The sequence below is a fragment of the Callorhinus ursinus genome, unplaced genomic scaffold, assembly GCF_003265705.2.
Source record: "Callorhinus ursinus isolate GAN/ISIS: 27379988/994484 unplaced genomic scaffold, GSC_fseal_2.0 scaffold105, whole genome shotgun sequence".
Classification (NCBI taxonomy): domain Eukaryota; kingdom Metazoa; phylum Chordata; class Mammalia; order Carnivora; family Otariidae; genus Callorhinus; species Callorhinus ursinus.
In genome coordinates, this window is record NW_027397167.1 from 25,402 (window position 1) to 52,092 (window position 26,691).

At 41.5% G+C, this 26,691-nt stretch overlaps 1 protein-coding gene across 2 annotated transcripts in view; it reads right to left on the reverse strand.

The window, feature by feature from the left end:
• Positions 1 to 267: 267 nt before the first annotated feature.
• BTNL9 (butyrophilin like 9) overlaps positions 268 to 26,691 on the reverse strand; it is a 34,594-nt gene continuing 8,170 nt past the window's right edge. Inside the window, exons 5-11 of one of the 2 annotated variants that reach the window (XM_073889270.1) lie at positions 20,687 to 20,815; positions 20,474 to 20,506; positions 20,115 to 20,135; positions 10,350 to 10,370; positions 10,091 to 10,117; positions 7,261 to 7,287; positions 269 to 6,401 (exon numbers count right to left, since the gene is read on the reverse strand). In XM_073889270.1, coding sequence (XP_073745371.1) covers positions 5,815 to 6,401; positions 7,261 to 7,287; positions 10,091 to 10,117; positions 10,350 to 10,370; positions 20,115 to 20,135; positions 20,474 to 20,506; positions 20,687 to 20,815 — 845 coding nt within the window. In that variant the 3' untranslated portion in view covers positions 269 to 5,814. Of the gene's footprint in view, positions 6,402 to 7,260; positions 7,288 to 10,090; positions 10,118 to 10,349; positions 10,371 to 20,114; positions 20,136 to 20,473; positions 20,507 to 20,686; positions 20,816 to 26,691 lie in introns of both variants that reach the window. The other variant, XM_073889271.1, reaches the window with a different exon arrangement.

The window sequence follows — 26,691 nt, forward strand, 5'->3', positions numbered from 1 at the left end:
ACATCTTCTTTATCCATTCATCTGTTGAAGGGCATAAGTCAAGCAGAGAAAGTCAATTATCATATGGTTTCACTTATTGGTGGAACATAAGGAATAGCATGGAGGACATTAGGAGAAGGAAGGGAAAAATGAAGGGGGGGAATCAGAGGGGGACACAAACCATGAGAGACTAGGGACTCTGAGAAACAAACAGAGGGTTATAGAGGGGAGGGGGGTGGGGGGATGGGTTAGCCCAGTGATGGGTATTAAGGAGGGCATGTATTGCATGGAGCACTGGGTGTTATACGCAAACAAAAAATCATGGAACACTACATCAAAAACTAAAGGTGTACTGTATGGTGACTAACATAACATAATAAAATAAATTAAAAAAATAAAAAGTGTGAAATAAGTATGTGGTTAAAAGAGGAGCTCATTTGTTTTGGGGGGCAGAGGATGGGAAAGACACTGGGTGAGGTGAGGGGGTCATCAAGGCCTTAGGAGTGGAATGGTGAGAGGCAATTCCCTGTCCTCCACGGAGAGGAGGATGGGGTACTTGTTACTCCCCTAAGCCAACCCTAAAAGAATTATATATAGTTTGGGGGGATGCCACCCAAAATCTTGTTTGATATGATTGTTAGCATCTTGTTTGATATGATTGTTTATCTGCCGAGAGAAAGAGAAACTAAAGGGTGTAGTCCTTGGAGATAGCATGCCTAACTCTCTTTTAACACAGCACACACACACAAGGTGTGAGTTTCCTCTGTCAAAAGAATATCTGGAAAGCTATCTAAATTGAACTATTTTGCTGCACCATCCTTCCCAAGCATGTAGTCTGACAAGTGAGGGGACCCAACATCACAGGAGCATCGGAGTGTTCTTGCATGAACTAATGGAGCAGAGGTTAGGGATTCAGCTAAAGCTGGGGGAACTGTGGAATGGGGAGGACCCGGGGGAGGTTGTGGCTGCACTGTTTCCTTCATCTCTCCTTGCCTCAGCATTGTCTGTCAGAGGGAGAAAGTGGAGGTCTCTAGGGGCAGAACAGCCCCCGCCCTAGAGCAGGCACACAGCCTGCCAAATGCCAGAATTGGGTATGAGACCAGAGTTTGCAAACTGGACAGATCATTTAATAATTAAAGTTATACAAACACTTTGGACTCTATTATTGAAGAACAAGAAAGAAGGGCTCTATGGAAGCAATCAAAGGCAGGGATTTAAAAACTATGAAAGACATGAAAACATGTCATGTCACTACCTTGTAGTGTTAAGATTATTCAATCAGATGGTTTTGATTTTCAATTATATATTTTAAAAATATTTTCTTGTGATTGTTTCTCACTGGCATGAGGCAGAAGGAAAAAACAGTGGCTTACTTTTTTAATTACAAAAGCAATAACACACACTCCCTGTAAAAATTTATCGTGCCACAGTACCCATAGTATAAATAGACTATATGTTATCTGTTCTCCTAATAGCAAGTAGGTGGTATTCCATCACTGCTTTCAATGCTTGCAATGGATATCCTCATATTTTCAGGTGCTGGTGTGAATATTTCTGTAGTCAGATTCCTGTGTTTGGAACTGTTGGGTCAGAGGATGCTCACATGTAGAAATTGGTAGAATTAGCAAAATTGACCTCAAAATGTGCCAATTTATAATCCCACCAAAGATGTGTGGAAATGCTCAGTCTATGGGAATATTTGTCTCCCCCTGTAAGATTCCCATGGGGCCAATGATAACTTGACTCCTATCCACTGTTGAATTTAAGGTCCTCTCTCAGCTCTGCCTGCCCCTGTGAATTAGCCAGACCTGGGCTGCTTCAAACAAGGGCAGCCTCCCTTCACAGTTGTATTTTTTTTAATATTTTTTTATTTTATTTATTTATTTATTTGAGAGAGAGAATGAGAGAGAGAGAGAGCATGAGAGGGGGGAGGGTCAGAGGGAGAAGCAGACTCCCCGATGAGCAGGGAGCCCGATGCGGGACTTGATCCCGGGACTCTGGGATCATGACCTGAGCCAAAGGCAGTCGCTTAACCAACTGAGCCACCCAGGCGCCCCCACAGTTGTATTTTGTACACTGGATTGGGATCCACTCATAAGTGCCATGTTCACCATTTTCCAGTTTTGAGGAATAGCTCCATGGAAAATGTAAACAGTGGGGAGAATTGAACATACCATGTCTTATTTTTTTTTAGAAATTTTCAAGAGAGTCATGGGGTTTGACCGGAAGGAGGCTTGGGTTTCTACTCTGAAACATTATTTAAAATGCACCAGTAGAGCTATCAGTTATTTAAAAATAATTTAACTTGCCTTTTGGATCAGCTATATGTTTGTTTTTCTTATTTAATGTACAAAAACAATCAAAAGAATAGATAATCACTGTATACAGTCAAGGAACATATTTTTAATGCTATCATATAACATTTGTGAGTGGGACCCCAAAATATTTGCACACTAATGCAAATGATTATAGAAAACCAACCTTTTCTGAATATCATACATGGTATGTTAACAAGGCTATGATTTTTTTAAGTTTTTATTTTAATTCCAGTTGTTAATATAGTGTTATATTAGTTTCAGGTGTACAATATAGTGATTCAACAATTCATACATCACCAGGTACTCATCACAAGTGCCCTCCTTAATCCCCATAATCTATTTCACCCATCCCATCAACCCTCTTCCCTCTGGTAACCATCAGTTTGTTCTCTATAATTAAGGTCTCTCTCTTGGTTTGTCTCTCTTTATTCCCCCTTTGCTCATTTGTTTCTTAAATTCCATATATGAGTGAAATCATATGGTATTTGTCTTTCTCTGACTGACTTATTTCACTTAGCATCTTAAAAAGTTTCTATTTTACTTTTTTTAAAAGATTTTATTTATTTATTTGACAGAGAGAGACACAGTGACAGAGGGAACACAAGCAGGGGGAGTGGGAGAGGGAGAAGCAGGCTTCCTCCTGAGCAGGGAGCCCAATGTGGGGCTCAATCCCAGGACCCTGGGATCATGACCTGAGCCAAAGGCAGATGCTTAATGACTGAACCACCCAAGCACCCCTGTTTTTTTAATTTTTTAAAAGTTTTTATTTAAAGTCCAGTTAGTTAACATACAGGGTAATATTAGTTTCAGGTGTACAATAAGTGATTCAATACTTCCATATGACAGCGGTGCTCATCACAGCAAGTGCCCTCCTTAATCCCCATCACCTGTTTAAGCCATTCTCCCCTCCCCCACTCTGGTAACCACCAGTTTGTTCTCTATAATTAAGAGTGTTTCTTGGTTTGTCTTTTTTCCCTTTGCTCATTTGTTTTGTTTCTTAAATTACTCATATAAATGAAATCGTATGGTATCTGTCTTTCTCTGACTGACTTACTTCCCTTAGCATTATACTCTCCAGCTCTATCCATGTCATTGCAAAAGGCAAGATTTCATTTTTTATGGCCAAGTAATATTCCATTGTACATATATACCACCTCTTCTTTATCCATTCATCAACTGATGGACATTTGGATTGCTTCCATATCTTGGCTATTGTAAATAATGTTGCAATAAACATGGGGGTGCATGTATCCCTTTGAATTACTGTTCTTGTATTCTTCGGGTAAATACCCAGTAGTGCCATCACTGGATCATATGGTAGTTCTATTTTTAAGTTTTTGAGGAACCTCCATACTGTTATCCAGAGGCTGCACCTGTTTGCATTTCCCCCAACAGTGTAAGAGGGTTCCCCTTTCTGTATCCTCGCCAACACCGGTTGTTTCCTGTGTTGTTCATTTTAGCCATTCTGACAGGTGTGAGGTGATATCTCCCTGTAGTTTTGATTTGCATTTCCCTGATGATGACTGATGTTGAGCATTTTTTCATGTGTCTGTTGGCCATCTGTATGTCTCCTTCAGAAAAATGTCTCTTCATGTCTTCTGCCCATTTTTTAACTGGATTTTTTGTTTTCTGGGGTTTTATAAGTTCTTTCTAGATTTTGCATACTAACCCTTTACCAGATACGTCATTTGCAAATATCTTCTCCCATTCAGTAGATTGCCTTTTCAGTTTTGATTATTTCCTTCACTGTGCAGAAACAGGATGAAGTCCCAGTAGTTTATTTTTGTTTTGTTTCCCTTGCCTCCAGAGACATGTCCAGTAAGAAGTTGCTGTGGCCAATATCAAAGAAGTTACTGCCTGTGTTCTCCTCTAGGATTTTGATGGACTCCTGTCTCAAATTTAGGTCTTTCATCCAGTTTGAGTTTGTTTCTTTGTGTGGTTTAAAAAAATGGTCCAGTTCATTCTTTTCATGTTGTTGTCCAGTTTTCCCAATACCATGTGTTGAATAGACTGTCTTTTTTGCATCAGATATTCTTTCCTGTTTTGCGGAAGATTAATGACCACATAGGTGTGGGTCTACAACTGGTGACTGAACTTAATCTCCAGCCTTTCTTCACTCTGTGAGTTTAGGGGGGGGTGGTGGGGGTGGGGGGGGGGGGCTAAATTTCAACCTTTTAATCACATACTTGGTTCCCCTGAAAACCAGCTCCACCCTTAGGGAGCTTTCTAGAAGTCATTTCACTAACATAACTGAGGTGTGGTTGAAAGGGGCTTGTTATGAATATCAAAAGACACTTATCAATGTTATGAATATCAAAAGCTCTTATCACTTAGGAAAGTCTAAGGGTTTTAGTTCTGTGTCAGAATCTAGGTGGAAGACCATATACTTCTCATTAATCATAATATTACACCTATCTTGTATTTTCCCTGACTCAGCCCTGGAGTCCATCACTTCTCGAAGGAGCCTTGGTTCCTTTTAGTGGAAAATAGTACTAAAAACTAAGTTCTGGATGCTAGGTGTGCTCATTGGTACTGGAGTGTTATTGTTCCTGTCAAAACTGACAGAGCCAGGAACCATGTGTGTGCACACACAAATCTATCTGTCTACCTATTTATCACGTGTATGCGTGTGCTCCATCTATCTGTACATTGTAAAAACTGTGAGTTCACAGAGCTACTCTTTCATTTTCTTCTTTCCTCTTTCTGTAGTTCTGTATTTCATCTCTGACTGAAAAACCTCTCAGCACACAGAGGGAATTTTCTTATTTGCCCAATCCCTTGTTGATCAATTCTTGTCATTATTCATCCTTGTCATGATTCATTTTAAAGTTCAAACTGTCCCGTAACTGGTCAGTGGAGCATCTCCACCCTGGTTCCTATGGCCCCATCAGTTCCTGAGCACATTTGAACACAAGATGTTCCAGATTCACCTGTACTTTCTCTGCTCCAACCCTGGAATCAGCCATTTCTCCAAGTTCATTTCAGTGGGAAGTGACATTTTAAAAGCCCTAAGTGAACTCACTACTTTGAGGTATCATTGCTTCTAGACATTTTAGAGCTAGAATACATATACAGAAAATATTTAAAAAATACAAGTTAACTGATACTTCTTATCCAATCCAGTAAGGTTACCCACCATTTTCCCCCCATTCCAGTTTCTTTCTGGTCTCCCACAGTACACACTGCAGCTCCCAACAACATGAATTTATTGTTCCTCCTTTGTTTAGTCCTATCATACACACAAACAAGCTTTGGAATTCCCTTTTTTCATTAAAGAAAATCATACGTATATATATTCATGCATATCTATGCATACATCTATAGGTAAAGATTCCTCTTTTTGTTTGCTTCTGCTGTGCTGAGTCTTTAGCCTTTGCTGACATTTTGGTGATGTTTCCTCCACTCTAGAGGAAATGTGAGAGCAAATCCCAGCCAGGTGTCCTGGAAGCTGCCAAGGACCCAGGCAGGAAAGAGTGCCTCACCACAGGCCCAGGGTGGGATCCAAGGGCTCATAGGGCTATAACCAGCTATCAGTTTCATCCTCTTCAAGGATACATGTCCTGCTAACAGGCACTGGGCAGATGGTGAGGGGATCTGGGTGTTCACCACCATCATGAGCTCTGGGCCTGAAATACGCACAGAGAGTCCCTGAGAAGGTGTGGGTGAAGGTGAAGATGTGGGACCCATCTGACGCATTGAAGAAGGACAGTTTTCCTGCCTCCCAATCCAGGAAGATGCCCACACACCGTGGCGGCACACGCAGGGTGAGCGCAACGCGGTGTGGGTCCAGGATGAAGTACTCACAGCGGTTCCACAGCCCCATCACCCAGTAGCCATTGGCTGGGCTTAGGTGCCCCGGCCCCATGCGAGGCACTGAGGCCAAACACACACCCAGGAACCAGCGGCTGCGCCTGCCCACGTGCACTTCCCAGTAGTGGCGGCCAGCAGAGAAGCGCTGACAGCTCAGCACACACGTCTGCTCAGAGAACCGCTGGGGGTCCCCCACCACAGGGCCAGGCACTGCTGTGCAGGAGGACACGCTCTTGCCATCCTCAGAGACTTCCAGGCTGTGGTGCGCCGAGGCTGGATCAAGGGTTACGTCCACTGTGCAGAGGCACAGGGTTAGTGCCTGCGAAGGGCCCTGCCTGTCCCCTTCCCCAACAGATAAACTTCTAGTGCTCCTGGTGGTCACTCCCACCCCGAAACCACCCCTGTGTACTGAAGCAGCTTGCAAGGCACTTCTGAGCACTTGAAAGCCATTAAAAGAATCATTTCTGAACTGGAAGTTTCCTAACTGCCATTCTAGGTGCTACGGAGAGCAGAGATAGAAAACAAGGCAGATTCGTGGGATGGAGGTGGGCTCATTTCCCCCAATTCCTGGTCAAGGGGAAGGGGCTCCCGGCTGGTTCAATTCCTCACTGATGCCACCACCCTGTGTGACCTTGAGATCATCATGTGAGCTCTGAGCCTCAGTTTTATAGCAAAGTTAGCATTTTAAAACTGAAAAGGACCTCTGAGATCATCTGGTCCAGTGCCCTGACCTCTAACACCCAACCCTCAAAGCACGCCCATTTGATAGATGGGAACTCCAAGGATCTCTTCTGTCAAATGAGAGGTTCCTACAAACTGGCCCTAGCAGTCTTCCTGCCAGATGGAAACAAATCTAGTAAAACCCAGAAAGTAATGTGTTTTTAGGAGGAGGTGTGTGCACACAAAAAGTGCATGTGTGAATGTAATCAGATGTGTGCATGCAAGCATGTATGTGTGCATGTGTGCACATGCAGGCACATGTGTCATGTTGTGTATGTGCAAAATTAGGTTTATGTGTTTGTGTGTGTAGGCTCCATACTTGGCTCCTGGACAGATCCTTCCTCCAATCTCAGATCTCAGATCTCTCTACCTTCCTTCTGTTTAAGATCCAACCAACCCCAGTCACAAGTCATAATCCCTTGACTTCAGTTACCTGCATATTGTTGGGCTGCTCTCCACTCTGAAACCAAACAGAAAGGAAAAACAGACCAAAAGATCTGAGTCAGTGCAACCTTGAGGGAGGCTCAAAATGCAATGAGGGATGCTACAAACCCAATGATCCCATTCCCACCATGACAGCAAGTTGGAGTCCAGACTGGTCTGGGTTCACAACGGCATTTCTCTGGGAATTTAGGATTAGGTTAAGTGGCTGTTGTCAGTGCTGGGTTTTATCAAATCTGCATGCAATCTAACCTTGTACTGAAAAAGGCAGGAGAACAGAGCATGTGGGCAAAGAGAACCAATACAGATGGCCAGGATGCCCTGAAGATTGCACAAGAAGTTTTTAAATCTCTGACCAGCAGGCTCAGTCTCAGGAAGCCTGGCTGAGCATGGCTCCTGTCCTAAAATGTCATTTAAAAATCCTGTTTTGCCTCCTTTCTTAACATGAACCATTCTGAGTGGATTTCTCTTTTATCTTAATTTGCTTTACAACAGAGACATCAAGTCACAAAATAGTAAAAGTAATAGAAATTTTCAGAGCTCCATAAATTTATAGAAGGGCCTTTAAGTCCTGAGTTTACATCAGAATAACTAGTAGTTATTCTTGCATAGAATAACTCAATTCTATAAAGATGTTGATTCTTTCTAAATGTATCTATAAATTCAAAGCAATCCATGCAAAATTACTTTTGGATTTTTTTAAGGAATTTTATAAATGGATCCTAAAATTTAAAATGGGCCTAAAAAGTTCCATTCAGAAGGGGGGTAAATCGGAGGGGGAGAAGAACCATGAGAGACGATGGACTCTGAAAAAAAAACTGAGGGTTCTAGAGGGGAGGAGGGTGGGGGGATCGGTTAGCCTGGTGATGGGTATTAAAGAGGGCACGTTCTGCATGGAGCACTGGGTGTTATGCACAAACAATGAATCATGGAACACTACATCACAAACTAATGATGTAATGTATGGTGATTAACATAAGAATAAAAAAATTTAAAGAAAAAAATAAAAAGTTCCATTCACTTCTAAAAGGAAGCAGAAATGGAGGAAAATTTATACTTTTGTGTACTATAAAAGCCATAACAGTGAAAACAATGAAGTAATAGGTGGTCAACAGATAGATCCATCTACACATGAGAACCAAATATGAACTAAAGGCAATACCCACATCAATGGGGAAATCATGAACAGCGTAGTAGATGGCACTGGGAAAACTGACTCACAATATGAAGAAAAATAGCTGTATTCTCACCTAGCACCAAATAAAATGGCAAATTTCAGATGGGTTAAAGATATACATAGAACACATGTAAAGTGAATAGAAGAAAGTGGAAGAGAGTATCTTTACGACCTAAGTGTGAGGAAGGTTTTCTTCAACAAAACTTCAAAAACACATGCCATACGGTACAAATTTGATGAAGATATATCTGCATAAGGATATTAATCCCTCATTGGTATTAAACACTGTGAATTCCTTCTTCTAGTCTGTCACCTGCTATTAGCTATGTCCTTGGTTTCCCACTGAAAAGAAACCATTAATTTTGATAAAATCTCATTCATCAAATTTTTACCTAATGACTTGTGGTTTTAAAACTTTGATGTATATATATGTGTATATATATGTCATATATGTCTATATATATGACAATATATTGTCATTATGTACATATATGTGTCATGTCCCCTTGAATTGATAAAAGAAAGATAGCAACCTCATACTAAAAACAGCCAAAAGGGGCACCTGGGTAGCTCAGTTGGTTAAGCTTCTGCTCTTGATCTCAGCTCAGGTTTGATCTCAGGGTCATGAGTTTGAGCCTTATATTGGGCTCCACACCTGGCATGGAGTCTACTTAAAACAATGGCTAAAGGACACGAACTGGCAATATTCAAAAGAGGAAGCCCCAAAAGTCAACTAGCATATGAAGAGATGTCCAAACTTAGTATTCAGGGGAGAACAGACTGAAAGAGCAATGAGCAATCATTCATCCCCATTGACTGGCTAACTCAGAAAGTGCCTTACGTGGGATGTGGGCTCATGGGAGTCTCCATGCACTGCCAATGGCAGGATGATGACACTGCCTTTGGGGGATCCCTCTATCCCACTTAGTGACATATCCCCCATGGGCCAGCAATTCCCTTCATGGGTATACATCCCAGAGAAATCTCCACATAAAGCCAGAAGGTGACACATTTGAGGCTATTCATTCAGTGTTGTGTGTGGTGGTGTGGAGTCAGAGGCAGGCTGGATGTCTATTTGAAGAATGTGGCTGGCTAAAATGGAGTACCCTGCAGCAAGGAGAGACAGACCAGATATGGTGGCAGGGATGGACGCTAAAACACAGTGATGAGTGAGAAAAGCAAGGAACAGCACAAGACTGTAAACATCATTTACAGAAATGAAAATGCCTGTGCACAAAGCCAAAAATTCACCTTTTGCAAAAATACATACAAAATAAAACTACACATCAGACTGTTTGCTTTATGTGGGGAATGGAGGAAGGGACAGGGAAAAATATTTACACATAGAGTAACATGCCCTCTCTAGACCCACAAGTCAGTCTTTGAGGGTGGGTGCCAGGATGTAGGTGATTCTGATGTGCAACCAGAATTGGCATCAATTGTTTATAATATGCTTACACCTCAGAACAATAGAAAAGTAAATCAAAAAGTAAAACTTGAACATAACCTCTAGTAAGTGACATACATTAATACATGCCATATGCCTATGAAAGAAACCAGAATGAAGTATGGTTGCTGAGTCAGAGTGAGTGACTGGGATGTTGAGATGAAAGTGGACAGTGGGAGGGAAACGAGCTTCACTCACCAGCCTGGCCTTCAGCCCTTCTCCAGTCTGAAGCAGCCATGGAAAAACAGAATTAGAACACCAGGTCAGTGCTGCTTCCCTGCTCCCACATTGCATTTTGTACCCACCCCTGCCTTTCTCCCCTTTTTCCTGCCACCCACATGGCTAGCAGGGTTCCATCCTGGGCATCATACCTGGTTGGGAAATGAGAAGAACATACGTGGAAAATCAGATGCTAAAACATGGACAAGAAGAAATAATCTGAAGAAGGGTCACTTACCGAGCTCTGTCTGAAGCTTCTCTGTAAGCAAAACACACAGAGAAAACATCAGTCTCTGGGTGAGGGGAACCACCTTCCCAAGGCAGTTAGGTCACTGGGAGGAGGTTCCTTAGTCTTAAAGGACTGTTCACCCCAATCCCATCTTAGTCTCTGTATCACCCATCTGCATGATTCTTTTTTTTTAATTTTTTAATTTTTTTTAAAGATTTTATTTATTTATTTGACAGAGAGACACAGAGAGAGCAGGAACACAAGCAGGGGGAGTGGGAGAGGGAGAAGCAGGCTTCCCGCTGAGCAGGGAGCCCGATCTGGGACTCGATCCCAGGACCCTGGGATCATGACCTGAGCCGAAGGCAGACGCTTAATGACTGAGCCACCCAGGCGCCCTCTTTTTTTTTTTTTTTAAGATTTTATTTATTTGACAGAGAGAGACACAGTGAGAGGGGGAACACAAGTAGGGGCAAGGAGAGAGGGAGAAGCAGGCTTCCCGCTGAGCAGGGAGCCCAATGCGGGGCTCGATCCCAGGACCCTGGGATCACGACCTGAGCTGAAGGCAGACGCTTGACACCTGAGCCACCCAGGTGCCCCTCATCTGCATGATTCTTATGCCTCACCCTATTCTTTGCTCTAAGGCAGAAATCTGCACAGGGCTAGAAAAGGAAAACTGGTCCTGGTATTGAGGAGCCTCTTCCCAGGGCTCATGTCTAGTTTGAAAGGCTACTTTTCATTTGCCCCAGAATCAGAAACTTTTCCTGGGGATGAAGTCCTTCGTAAATCCAGGCACTGAGCACAGCTGGTGTAAACCTCGGGGTCACTTGCTGTGTACATTATTTTAAGGACTGGGAGGACATCACACTCAATTATTTCCCCTGGCCAGATATTAAGACTGATATTTTGTCACTAGGAAGGCATTCCTTTGACTTCTCCACTTTGTCTGTTTTTTAAACTTTTTTTTATTTTTAAAAATATTTTATTTATTTTTTGAGAGAGAGAGAGATAGTGAGAGATAGAGCATGAGCAGGGGAGAGAGGGAGAAGCAGGCTCCCTGCTGAGCAAGGAGCCCAATGCAGGACTCAATCCCAGGACCCTGGGATCATGACCTGAGCCCAAGGCAGATGCTTAACCAACCAAGCCACCCAGGCGCCCCTCTTATGTCTTGTTTTAAAAGTAAATCATTATGGCTAGAGGCTCGGGAAGATAGTGGAGTAGGAGGACCCTGAGCTCACCCCTTCCCATGTTTTTAACTAGATATCATCCACATCCAAGACTGGCAGAGAGATATGAAGACTGGCAGAAAAAATTTCACAACTAAATATAGAGACAAAACTGCATTTGAAAGGTTAGGATGGTCAGATAGTTGGAGAGAGCAGAGAAATGGGCCCCCTCACCAGGGAGCTCACACAGGGAAGACTGATTCCCATAACACTTGGCTTTAAAAAACAGAGGGGCTGAATTCTGTGAGTTTGTAAAACCAGTGGGACTTGAAGCCTTGTGCTTTAAAGGTCAGCTGACTTAGCAATGGATGAGCCTGGAGGGCAAGTGATAGCTGAGTCACTGCCTTTAAGAAGACAGCAGCCTGCACAGAGATGTAACATAAAAATGGCAGTTTACACAACACTGGGGGCAAATGGGAGACAGATCTGTTCATAATGATTTTGGAGCATGTTAGGGGACTTCAAAAATGAGGGAGATGGCAGGCATTGTTTTCCTCTCCTGAACTCCAGCATAAACACAGAGCCACCTGTGGGAGTTTGGGGCTGCACAGACACTTGCTACCTAACCCATTAGCAGTGTGCCCTTCCCACAAGTTCTCCTGAGGACTAGCCCACACTAAGTCTGCTAGCTTTGACCATAGGCTCAGGGGAAATATTGTTAAAGCCACACCACTCCCAGCTGTGCACCCCCAACCACCATCGTGTACTGGCCCCAGCTGTGTCCAGCCATCCTCATGCTCCACACCCAGCCTCATCGGCCCAGGAGCTCCAGCAAACAACCATCAGCCACTGCAGCACTTTAGGGGATCCAACATAGGACCAGTGGCCCAGTGCAAACTTTCCTAGCATGGCAGCCCCACTCTTAAGTTCCCCAGCAGGCACACCCCATCAGAGCTGGACTGCCTGGGTTCTACTAACAACACAGAGAGCAAGCACAGCTCACAACAGCCCACAACAGGCAGAGGGTCACTGCAGATGACTACACTAAAAGGAAAAGTGACTCAGACACAACAGCAGGGTGTAAGCAACACACATAAGATACTTTCCTGACATTCATAACACACAGAAACACACACACAGAGGCAGACAAAATGAGGAGACAGAGAAATTTATCACAAATGAAAGAACAGGACAAGGACAAGGCAGAGATCTAAGTAAAACAGATATAAGTAACATGCCTGATTGAAAATTTAAAGCAATGATTCTAAGGAACTCACTGGACTTGAGAAAAGACTGGAAGACATGACTGAGACCCTTAACAGAGAGATAACAAAAAACATAGCAGAGATAAAGGGCACAATAACCAAAATGAAAACACATTTCATGGAAAGAACAGCAGACTGGAAGAAGCAGAAGAATGAATTAGTGATCTAGAAGAAAGAATAATGGAAAGCCAACAAGCTGAACAATAGAGAAAAATTTTTTGCAAAATGAGAACAGACTTAGGGAACTCAGGGACTGCATCAAACGTAATAACATTCGTATTACAGGAGTCCCGGAATAAGAAGAGAGAGAAAAGGGGGCAGAAAATTTATTTAAAGAAATAATAGCTGAAAACTTCCCTAATCTGGGGAAGGGAATAGATATCCAGTCCAAGAGGAACAGAGAACTCCCATCAAAATCAATAAGAGCAGACCCAACCAAGACATACAGTAATTAAATTCACAAAATATAGTTATGAAGAAAAAATGTTCAAAGCAGCAAGACAAAAGAAGTCAGTGACTTAGAAGAGAAAATCAGTAAGACTATCAAGACATTTTTCAGCAGAAACTTTTCAAGCCAGAAGAGAGTAGCATGATATATTCAAAATGCTGAGTGGAAAAGATCTGCAGCCAAGAATACCCTATCCAACAAGACTATCATTCAGAATAGAAGGAGAGATAAAGACCTACCCAGACAAACAAAAATTAAAGGACTTCATGACCACTAAACAAGCTCTGCAAGAATTATTAAAATAGACTCTTGAAGATGTAGTAATATATATATATATATATATATGTATATATATATAATGGTATATTACTCAGGCATTAAAAAAAATGAAATCTTGCCATTTGCAAGATATAGATGGACATAGATGGAGCTTGAAAGTATTATGCAAAGCAAAGTAAGTCAGCCAGAGAAAGATGAATACCATATGATTTCACCCATTTAAATTGGAATTTAAGAAAGAAAGCAAAGGACCAAAAAAAGAGAGGGAGAGGCAAACGAAGAAACAGGTCATAATTACAGAGAAAAAACTATGGCTACCAGAGGGGAGGTGGGTTGGAGATGGGTTAAATACATGACTGGGATTAGGAGTGCATTTGTGATAAGCACTGGGAGGTGTATAGAAGTGTTGAATCGCTATATTGTTCACCTGAAACTAATATTACAATGTATGTTAGCTGACTGGAATTTCAATAAAAACAACAACAAAAAAGACATAGGGTGACAAAACAGATAAAAAAAAGAAGACCCATCTATATGCTGCCTACAAGAGAACCATTTTATGCACGTGGGTGGCTCAGTCAGTTAAGCATCTGCTTTCAGCTCAGGTCATGATCCTAGGGTCCTGGGATCAAGCCCTGCATTGGGCTCCCTGCTCAGTGGGGAGCCTGCTTCTCCCACCCTGCCCATTCACTCATGCTCTCTCTCACTCACTCTCTCTCTCTCTCAAATGAATAAATAAAATCTTAAAAAAAAAAGAGAGAGAGAGAGACCCATTTTAGACCTAACACACCTGAGATTGAAACTGAGAGGATACAGAAACCTGTGTCATTCAAATGGATGTCAAAGACAGCCAGAGTAGCAATACTTATATTGGACAAAATACTTAAAAGAAAGACTGTAAAATTTGATTTAGAAGGACACTATGTAATAATAAAGGGGACAATCCAACAAGGAGATATAACAATTGTAAATACTTATGTACCCCAAATGGGAGCACCCAAATACATAAAACAGTTAATAACAAACATAAGGGAACGAATCAATAATAATCTAATAATAGTAGGAGACTTTAACATCCTAATCACAGCAATGGACAGATCATCGAAAGAGAAAACAAGAACACAACGCTTTGAATGACACAATGGAACAGATGAATTTAATAGGTATATTCAGAACATTTCATCCTAAAACAGCAGAATACACATTCTCTTCAAGTGCACAGGGAACCTCCTCCAGAATAGATCACATACTGGGTCACAAATCAGGCCTGAACAATTCAAGATCTAAGTCATACCATGCAACTTTTCTGATCACAATGCTATGAAATGAGAAGTCAACCAGAAGAAAAAGTCTGGAAAGACCACAAACACATGGAAATTAAAACAAACAAACAAACAAACAAAAACCATGCTATTAAACAATGATCGACCACAAGTCAAAGAAGAAATAAAAAATTACATGGAAACAAATGAAAATGGAACCACAATGGTCCAAACCTTTTGGATGCAGCAACAGTGGTCCTTAGAGGCAAATATATAGCAATACAGGCCTACCTCAAGGAGCAAGAAAAAGCTCAAATAAACATCCCAACTTTGCACCTAGAGGAGCTAGAAAAAGAACAACAAACAAAACCTAAAACCAGCAGAGGGAAGGGAATAATTAAGATGAGAGTAGAGATAAATGATACAGAAACTACAAAAACAATAGAACAGATCAATGAAACCAGGAACTGTTCTTTGAAAAAAATCAAATAAATTTATAGTCCCCTAGCTATGCTTATCAAGAAAAAAGAGAAAGGACTCAAATAAATAAAATCACAAATAGGGGAGAAATAACAACCAACACCATAGAAATACAATCATAAAAGAATGTTATGAAAAACTATAAACCAACAAATTGAACAATCTAGAAGAAATGGATAAATTCCTAGAAATATATAAAATACCAAAACTGAAAAGGCAAGAAATGGAAAACTTGAACAGACTAATAACAAGCAAAGAAATTGAATCAGTAATCAAAAAACTCCCAACAGATCAAAATCACAATGAGATACCACCTCAACACCAGTCAGAATGGCTAAAATTAACAAGTTGGGAAATAACAGCTATTGGCGAGGATGCGGAGAAAGGGAATCCCTCTTACACTGTTGGTGGGAATGCAAACTGGTGCAGCCACTCTGGAAAACAGTATGGAGGTTCCTCAAAAAGTTAAAAATAGAGCTACCCTATGACCTGGCAATTGCACTACTAGGTATTTATGGAATCACAAAGATAGTGATTCAAAGGGGCACCTGCATCCCAATGTTTATAGCAGCAATGTCCACAGTAACCAAACTATGGAAACAGCTGAGATGTCCATCGACAGATGAGTGGATAAAGAAGAGGTGGTATGTATCTACAATGGAATATTACTCAGCCATCAAAAAGAATGAAATCTTACCATTTGCAATGATGTGGATGGAACTAGAGGGTATTATGCTAAGTGAAATAAGTGTGTCAGAGAAAGACAAAAACCATATGATTTCACTCATATGTGGAATTTAAGAAACAAAACAGATGGGGATGCCTGAGTGGCTCAGTTAAGTGTCTGCCTTCAGCTCAGGTCATGATCCCAGAGTCCTGGGATCAAGCCCCACATCGGGCTCCCTGCTCGGCGGAGAGCCTGCTTCTCCCTCTCCCTGTCTGCCACTCTGCCTACTTGTGCTCTCTATCTTTGTTAAATAAATAAATAAAAATCTTAAAAAAAAAAGAAACAGAACAGATGAATATAGGGGAAGGGAGGGAAAAATAAAATAAGATGAAATCAGAGAGGGAGGCAAAACCATTAGTGACTCTTAACTGTAGGAAACAAATTGAGGTTTGCTGGAAGGAAGGAACAGGGGGTGATGGGCATTAAAGAGGACACTTGATGGAATGAGCACTGGGTGTTATATCCACCTGATGAATCACTAAACTCTACCTCTGAAACTAATAATACACTGTTATGTTAATTAATTGATTTTAAATTTAAAAAAACTCCCAAAGAACAAAAAAGTTCAGGACCAGATGGCTTCACAGGTCAATTCAACCAAACATTTACTTTTTTTTTAAGATTTTATTTATTTATTTGAGAGAGAGAGAATGAGAGATAGAGAGCACGAGAGGGAAGAGGGTCAGAGGGAGAAGCAGACTCCCTGCTGAGCAGGGACCCCGATGTGGGACTTGATCCCGCGACTCCAGGATCATGACCTGAGCCGAAGGCAGTCGCTTAACCAACTGAGCCACCCAGGCGTCCTTCTACCAAACATTTAAAGATGAGTTAATACTACTTTTCTCCAACTATTTTAAAAAATAGAAAAAGTTATTCATTCTGTGAGGCCAGCATTACCCCAACACCAAAACCAGATAAAGATACCAAAAGAGAGACACAGAGAGAGCTGAACATGCCAAAGCCCCTGATGAACACAGATGCAAAAAACCTGAACAAAATCCTAACAAACTGAATCCAACAATACATTAAAAAAATCATTCACCATGATCAAGTGGGACTTATTCCTGGGCTGCAAGGGTGGTTCAACATCTATAGTCAATCAGTGTGATACATCACATCAATAAGAGAAAGAGTAAAAACCATATGATCATTTCAATAGATACAGAAAGACAAAGTACAACAGTGATTCATGACAAAAACCCTCAACTAAGTAGGTTTAGAGGGAACATACCTCAACATAATAAAGGCCACCTAGGAAAAACGCAGAGCTGATATCATCCTTAATGGAGAAAAAGTGAGAACTTTTCCTCAATGGTCAGGAACAAGGCAGGGATGTCCACTCTCACCACTGTTATTTAACATAATATTAGATATCCTAGCCTCAGCAAGCAGACAACAAAAAAGAAATAAAAGGAATCCAAATTGGCAAGGAAGAAATCAAACTTTCATCATTCACAGATGACGTGATACTTTATATAGAAAACCCAAAGGAGTCCACCAAAAACCTGCTAAAACTCATACACAAATTCAGCAAAGTTACAGGATACAAAATCACAGTACAGAAATCTGTTGTATTTCAATACACCAACAGTAAAAAAGCAGAGAGAGAAATTAAGGAAACAATCCCACTTACAACTGCACCCAAAACAATAAGATACCTAGGAATAAATCTAACCAAAGAGGTGAAAGACCTGTTCTCTGAAAACTTTAATACACCGATGAAAGAAATTGAAGATGACACAAAGAAATGGAAAGATATTTCATGCTCATGGATTGGAAGAACAAATATTGTTAAAATATCTATATTACCCAAATCAATCTACACATTTAATGCAATCCTTATCAAAATACCAACAGCTTTTATTCACAGCACTAGTACAAACAGTTCTAAAATTTGTATGGAACCACAAAAGACTGAATAGCCAAAGCCATCTTGAAAAGGAAAAGCAAAGCTGGAGGCAGCATAATTCTGGACTTTAAGGTCTAATACAAATTGTTGTAATCAAAACAGTTTGGTACTGGCACAAAAATCAATGGAACAGAATAGAAAACCCAGAAATGAACCCATAACTACACAGTCCATTAATCTTTGACAAAGCAGGAAAGAATATCCAATGGGAAAAACACAGTCTCTTCAATAAATGGTGTTGGGGAAACTGGACAGCAACATGCAAAAGAATGAAACCGGACCATTTTCTTACACCATACACAAAAATAAATTCAAAATGGATGAGAGACCTAAATATGTGTCAGGAAACCAAAGAAATGCTTGAAGAAAACATTGGCAGTAACTTCTTTGACATAGACCTTAGCAACTTCTTCTAGATAGGTCTCCTGAGTCAAAGTAAATAAAAGCAAAATCAAACTTTTGGGACTTCATCAAATTAAAAGCATCTGCACAGCACAGGAGACAATTAACAAAACTAAAAGGCAACCTACTGAATAAGAAAAGATACTTGCAAATGACATATCTGATAAAGGGTTAGTATCCAAAATCTAAAAAGAACTTACAAAACTCAACACCCTAAAAACAAATAATCCAATTTAAAAATGGACAGAAAGCAAAAAAAGCCCACATTTTTCCAAAGAAGACATACAGATGGCCAACAGACACGTGAAAAGATACTCATCATCACTTATCATCAGGGAAATGGAGAACAAATCTACAATAAGATTCATCTCCCACCTGTCAGAATGGCTAAAATCAACAATACAAGAAAAAACAGGTGAGGCTGTGGAGAAAAAGAAACCCTCTTGCATTGTGGGTAGGAATGCAAACTGGTGCAGCCACTCCTGAAAACAGTATGGAGGTTCTTCAAAACGTTAAAAATAGAACTACCTTATGATCCAGCAATGGTACTACTGGGTATTTACCCAAAGGATACAAGAACACAAGTTGAAGGGGATACATATACCCCAATGTTTATACCAGTATTATTTACAATAGCCAAATTGTGGAAGCAGCCCAAGTGTACATCAACTGATGAATGGATAAACAAGATGTGGTATATATATATGTATATATATACATATATATATACACATTATATACATGTATGTATATAATGGAATATTACTAAGCCATAAAAAATGAAATCTTGCCATTTGCAACATCATGGATGGAACTAGGAGACTAGAGAGTATAATGCTAAGGGAAATAAGACAGAAAGACAAATACCATATGATTTCACTCATGTGGAATTTAAGAAACAAAAAAAAAACAAAGGGGGAAAATATATATAGAGAGAGAATGACAAATCAAGAAACAGACTTAATTATAGATGGTCACTAGAGGGGAGGTGGGTGGGGGGATGGGTTAAATAGGTGATGGGGATTAAGGAGTGCACTTGTCTGTTAAAGTACAGGGTGATGAATGAAGGTGTGGAATCGGCATTTTGTACATGTAAAACTAATATTACACTGTATGTTAACTAACTGGAGTTAAAATAAAAACTTAAAAAAATAATCCCTCACAGGAAAGGCAACACTGTACACTAATTTAATCTATGGTGTTAATTACTTTTTATAGTTGGCCTTCCGCAGGACTAGGTGGACTACAGGACAAGCTTCTCTAACCTCATAAGTTCATCTGGAGTTTTACTGGGGCATACAAGGTGGTTCTTGAGGTCTCCCCCACCCCACCTGCCCCCATGGTAGCTTTTTCCTCAATGCCCCCCTTCCTTTGGCTATACTCTCCCCTCCTCCGTACAGACACACACAGCCCACAGGTTCACGGTCTTGAGTCCCCGGGGAGAAAAGCAAACCTGATAAATTAGTCACATTTTGGTGCAAATTAAAGTTGCCTTCCTTCCCAGTGGCATTCGCATTAAAAAGAGAAAGAAATCCTAGGAAGATGAACCAGTGGGAGTAAACGTTTAATGATGGAATTGTAACCAAATCGATAATTTGCAGGAAAGGGGCAGGCAGGGTTTGTCGGGGGGTCTGAAGTCAGACCTCCTTGGCAGCTGCACCATGAATCGTGTGGGAGTGGGGCGGTGGGAGGTGCAGAAGGATGGATTTAGAATTAGATTGTTGCCATCCATCCCTCTCCCCTGAGAGCCTAAAGCTACTGAACACTTTCCGCAGCGCACGCACAGGGTTACCCCACTAGTCCGCACCCAGCACTGTGGGAGTGGCACCCAGAACTTACCCAGCTCTGCTGTGAGTCTCTCTGGAGAAAAGAAAAAAGAAAAAAAAAAAAAAAACACGAAGAAAAGAGAAAAAAATCTCAATTGATGAATACTGAGGCTTCACTTCCCTAAAGCGCACAGACTCGACCCGGTGCGTTCTGGGCCACCAGGACCGGCTGCATGCGTTGGAAGAGTGGGTTCCGTGGCAGGGGAAGTGGCTGAGCAAACCTCCGCCACTCTGCGTCTCCGTCCTGATCCCAAGCGCCCCGGGTCTGAAGTACTCGCCTCCCCGACCCAGCAAACTCCCCCGCCCCCCACCACTTTGTGCTACTTAGGGAAGCGGGCAAAGAGTGCGCCTCTTGCCTCTTTCCCTGCTTACCTTTGTCCTTCTCAGCCTGCTTCCTCAGATTTTCTGAAAGATCGAAGGAAGGGGAGCATAGGTGAGGGTGCGTGCTCGACCTTCCAGTGCGCGTTCCACCCCCACTCGCAGCGCGTTCCCGCAGGATCGCGCCTCTTGCGTGCCCCCTTCTTCTCCCCAGCAGAGCCCGCGCCAGGCGGGAGACACCCCCGCCCCAAACAGCCTGCCCTGTACCTTGGCACCTCCGTTGCTTCTGAAGGAAGTACAGCGCCAGCGTCATGAGAGCAGCCAGGAGGAGAGGCAGTCCAACCAGAGTCCCGAGGAAAGCCCTCTTCCAAGGGGAGCTTCCGGGTAAAAAGGCGTCTGGAAAACACCTCACAGGGAGTTGTCTCGCTTTAGGCGCCACCAAACACTTAAGGGACAAGCCTATTCTGGACCCAGCGTGCCGGAAATCCTTCCAAGTTGGCAGGCGTTAAACCTCGTGGGCAGCACCAGAGCAATCTGTAAAATGGGCACGAGAGCGGCCGCACCCGCGCTCTCCGCAGGGAGGACCCTGAGGAATAGTGGCGGACTCTGAACTTGCTTAGCAGCAACCGGGAAAATACAAACTGAAGGATCTGGAAGGGAGGGGCTGATGGACCCCACCCACACCCCCAGCTTTTGAACTTATGTGACCATGGCCCTGCCCCCCCAACCCCGCCCTAAACTTTTCCCCACAATTGTCCTATTTCTGAAGAATACAAAAATCGAAGGCATTGGTGTCCGAAAACCAGTGAATTTTTGCTCTCTACCCCCACAGTCAAACCCACAAGTCATTTTCCGCTTCTTGCAAACACTTTTACTTCTCATCATCACACCTTTGGAAGAATTGGCTCACTGGGGAGGCTTTGCCCTAAGGCAGCATGTAGCCCAGGCTCCCTCCGACAGGGGCCAGTCGGCAAAGAGATACGCGCAAATCGGAAAGTAACTCTAGAAACTCATGTGGCAATTTAACGTATTGTTATTTTAAAAGTGATGGTTTTATCTCAGTGGTCTTTTTAAAAATATATTTTTCTCTTTTTTATTGTAGTAAAATATATAACATAAAATTTACCATTTTAAAAATTTTTAAAGGTACAATTCAATGGCATTAAGTTACTTTCATGTTGTGGATCATCATTACCATCCATATTCAGATGGTGGTCTTCCCAAACTGAAATTCTACCCATTGAATACTAACTCCCCATTTCCCGCTCCCTACCCACCTCAGCTTCCAGCAACTGGAAACTTCTATTCCACTTTGCATCTATGAATTTGACTACTCTAGGTACCTCCCTATAAGTGAATCAAACAATATTTGTCTTTTGGTGTCTGGCTAATTTCACTTAGCATTATGTGGTTCATTTTTCCTTTTTCAGTTTAATTTTTCTAGTAGTGCATTTTTATTGTCTTGTACCCAAATATTGGGCCACAAGGGATTGGTCCTTCACTACAGATGGTTTGCCAAGCTCTGACCTACAGGTTAAGAGCAAGAGCTCCGGGTTCAATGCCTCCCTGAGATGCTACCCTCGACCTTGTCCCTTTGTTCAAGCTTCTCCTGCCTCCTTCCTACTCCCCTAGGTGGCCATAGGCGGCCCCATTCTCAGTGCAGGAACTTTGCACTCGCTGTCCCCTCTACCTGAATGTACTCCTCACAGATATCCACGTGAACCACATCCTTTGAAAAGGATAAATGCAAATCAAAAAAGAAATAATTGGATTTGGAAACAGACTCCCTCTTTTTCCCTTTTCTTTCCTTCATAAAACTAAAAAAAAAAAAATCCTTTCTCTATCCCTTTGAAATATATGTAAATGTTTTTGAAAGCTAAATAAGTTTTTGCTAGCTTTCAACCCAGGAATGTTTTTCTTAAGGAGTTCAGAGACATTTCTTTGAAATGTAAACATCAAGAAGAAAGTGTCCCTATGTCCTATCTCATTGGGGGTTTCAGGTGCCTGGCTCCAAGTTGTGACTATGTGCTTGTCACAGAGATTTAAGACGTTTTATTTTTCCTTGGATAACACAATTAGCTAGCCCAAATGACCACTCCAATGACACAGTAAATTTTCAATGAAGTATGTGTGGCGCGTGGTGTTGTTGAGTCCTCTTACCCAATGACAAGTTATCATTTAGAAGGGTCAGATTTCTTTCTGTTATTATACAGTTGACCCTTGAACAACACAGATTTAAACTGTGTGGGTCCATATAGATGTATTTTTTTATATTAATTCCAGTTAGTTAACATATAGTGTAATACCAGTTTCAAGTGTACAATATAGTGATTCAATTCTTTCATGCATCACCCAGTGCTCCTCACTACAATATCAGTTTCAGGTGTGCAATATAGTGATTCAATTCTTCCATGCATCACCCAGATGCTCCTCAATCCCCATCACCTCTTTAACCCATCTCCCGGATCGACCTCCTCTCTGGTAACCATCAGTTAAGAGATTGTTTCTTGGTTTCTCTCTTTCCCTCTCTCTTATTTTATTTCTCTTTGTTCATTTGTGTTGTTTCTTAAATTCCACATATGAGTGAAATCATATGGTATTTGTCTTTCTCGGACTTAGCATAATACTTTTGCTTACATTTGCCTAGCATAATATCTCTAGCTCCACCCATGGTGTTGTAAATGGCAAGATTTCATTCTTTTTATGACTGATAATATTCCATTGTGTGTGTGTGTGTATATGTATATACCACTTCTTTATCCACTCATTAGTTGATGGATATTTGGGCTCCTTCCATATTCTGACTATTGCAAATAATGCTGCTATAAACATCAGGGTGCAGGTACCCCTTCAAATTAGTGTTCTTATATTCTTTGGGTGAATACCTAGTAGAACACTTATAAGATAATAAGGTATTTCTATTTTTAACTTTTTCAGGAACCTCCCTACTGTTTTCCAGAGCAGCTGCACCAGTTTGTATTGCCACCAACAGTGCAAGAGGGTTCCCCTTTCTCTGCATCCTCGACAACACCTGTTGTTACAATCTTGTTTTGTTGATTTTAAGCCATTCTGACAGGTGGGAGGTGATATCTCATTGTAGTTTTGATTTGCATTTCTCTGATGACCAGTGATGTTGAGTATCTTTTCTATTTTGTTTGTAGTTTCCATATCATTTATTTTTCCTCTAGTCTTTAGTATTTCCTTCCTTCAGCTGGTTTTCAGCTTTGTTTGTTCTTTCTTTAGCTCCTTTAGGTGCAAGGTGAAATCATTACCTTTGAGCTTTCTCTTTCTTCTTGGAGTAGGCCTGTCTTGCTATGTACTTCCCTCTTAGATCCACTTCCGCTGCATCCCAGAGGTTTTAGACTGTTGTGTTTTCATTTTCATTTGTTTCCACGTATTTTTTAAGTTCTTCTTCGATTTCCTGGTTGACCCATTCATTGCCTAATAGCATGTTATTTGATCTCCATGTGTTTGTGTTCTTTCCAGATTTTGTCTTGTTGACTTCAAGTTTCATGGCATTGTGGTCAGAAAGGACAGGTGGTGCAATTTCAATCTTCTTGAATTTGTTGAGGTTTTTTGTGTGCTAATATGTGATCTATTCTGGAGAATGTTCTGTGTGTACTTAAAAAGAATATGTATTCTGCTCTTTTAGGATGGAATGTTCTGAATACATCTGTTAAGTCCATCTGGTCCAGTGTGTCATTCAAAGCTCTTATTTCCTTGTTGATTTTCTGTTTAGGTGATCTGTCCATTGATATAAGTGGGGTGTTAATGTCCCCTACTATTATTGTATCAATGAATTCTTTTATGTTTATTATTAACCATTCATCTATTTGTGTGCTCCTATGTTGGGTACATAAATTTGTACAATTGTTATATCTTCTTCTTGGTTAGACCCCTTTATTATTTAATAGTGTCCTTTGTCTCTTTTTACAGTCTTTGTTTTAAAGTCTACTTTTTCCAATGTAAATGTCATTGCTCCAATTTTCTTTTAACATCCATTTGCATGATAGATGTTTCTCCATCCCCTCACTTTCAATGTGCAGGTGCCTTTAGGTCTAAAACAGATCTCCTGTAGGCAGCATATAGATGGGTCTTGTTTTTTATCCATTCTGTCATCCTATGTCTTTTGATTGGAATGTTTGGTCCATTTACATTCAAAGTAATGTTTTCATATCTTGTGCCCTCTGCTATGTTTTTCCTTATCTCTGTGTTAAGTGTCTCAGCCATGTCCTCCAGTCTTTTCTCAAGTCCAGTTAGTATCCTTATGATCATTGCTTTAAATTCTCTAATGTACATGATACTTGCATCTGTTTCACTTAGATCTACCTTGGCCTTATCTCATTCTCTCATTTGTGATAAATTTCTCTGTCTCCCCATTTTCTCTGCCTCTCTGTGTCTATTCTGTGTGTTAAGAACATTTTCTGCTTTTGAAAGTAGTGACTTTAAGAAGAGTAGGTCCTGGAGTGCCTTGCAAGAAAGTGTCCCCTGTTTACCAGGAACTGGCACTTTAGCAAATCATTCTATGTTTTTTACTTATGTCTTGCTGTTGTGTCTGAGTCACTTTTCTTTTCAGTGTAGTTGTCTACCCTCATTCTCTTCCTGTGGTGGCTGAATTTGCTGTCTGTGATGTTAGTGGGACACAGGCATGCTAGCTCTGAGGGAGTGTGCCCACTGGGGAACTTGGGAGTGTGGTGGTGGTATTAGTAATATTTGATTGGGCCACTAGTCCAATGCCAGATCTCCTAAAGCACTATGGTGGCCAGGGACTCTTGCCAGTCTGGTGGGGGTACAAGGCTGGTCTCAATGCTCGTTGATGACATGCAGCTGGGCCTGGCATGTGAGGGTGGCTGGTGGTGCATGGCTGGGCATTGCACTGCAGCTGGGCAGGGGGTGCTGTAGCAGCTATGCACCTGTTGTCTGGGCAGGGTGCATGTGCAGCTTTAACAAAATTTGCCCTGAACGCTGGGTCAAGACTATAAGTGTCTGCAGCCCCACCTCCCATAGGTGGCTCCATGTTTATGCTGGGGTCGGGGGAGGAAAATGGCACCTGCCAGCTCCCTTATTTTTAGAGAAGTCCCCCAACACTCTCTGAAATCAGGATGAACAGATCTGACTCCTGTTTACCCCAGCTTTGTGTAAATTGCCTTTTTTATATTGCCTCTCTGTGCAGGCTGCTATCTCTCTAAAGGCAGTGACCCAGCAGTCACTCACCCTCCCAGCTCACCCAGTGCTGACTCAGCTGACTTTTAAAAGCTCCAGGCTCCAAATCCCACTATTTTTACAAACTTACAGAATGCACCCTGTGTAGTTTTTAATGACATACGTTGTGGGAAATAGTCTTCCCTGGGTCAACTCCCTGGTGTGAGGGCCCATTTTTCTGCCTTCTCTGTGCACACAGCCTCCCTCTGCCTTTTTGACCTTCCTAACATTTCAGCTGCAGCTTCTTCTCTATATTGAGTTGTAGAGTTCGTTCTGCCAATCTTCGGATTGCTGTCTGGTTTATTGACTTGGATGTGGTTGATATCTAGTGAATGTGGGACAGGATGAGCTCAGGGTCCTCCTACTCCACCATTTTCCCAAGATCCTCTCCTCCTTATGGTTTTTTTTTTTAAATAATATTTTCTTTTCTCTGGTTTACCTGATTGTAAGAATACAGCATATAATACATACATAAAATCTGTGTTAAGCTTCTATTTCTGTTAGCAGTCAACAGTATATTATTAGTAGTTAAGTTTTGGGGAGTCAAAAGTTATACGTGGATTTTCAAATGCTCAGGGCAGAGGGTGGTCAGCATCCTTAACCCCCTGAATTGTTCAAGGGCCAACTGTAATATAACTATTGATTTGTACCAATGTGAAGAATGACCCATAGGTTAGGTTTATCCTCAGGACTTAAAATAGTCACGAACATCAGATCCTTCAGTTTGTGCCTCATGATAAGACTTTGGTCCTAGATAATGGCCTCACCCTTCAACTCATTGCCTAACTATCTTCTTTCCTAACCTACCACTTTTAAATCCACATGCACACCCCACCACACCTTAGCACCCTTCCCTGCTTTGTATTTCTGTACAGCACCTTACATCTTCTAATCTTACAATATAATTCACTCTTTTGTTTGTGTTTCCCCCACAGGAATGTCAACCTGAGGGCAATGGTTTGGGCCACATTACTTATAAATATCATTTGAGGGATGAAATTAGGAACACATGGGCTCTCATGATGACCTCTAATGAGGAGTTTCTGGGTTTTAGGGCAGAGCCTTTGGTG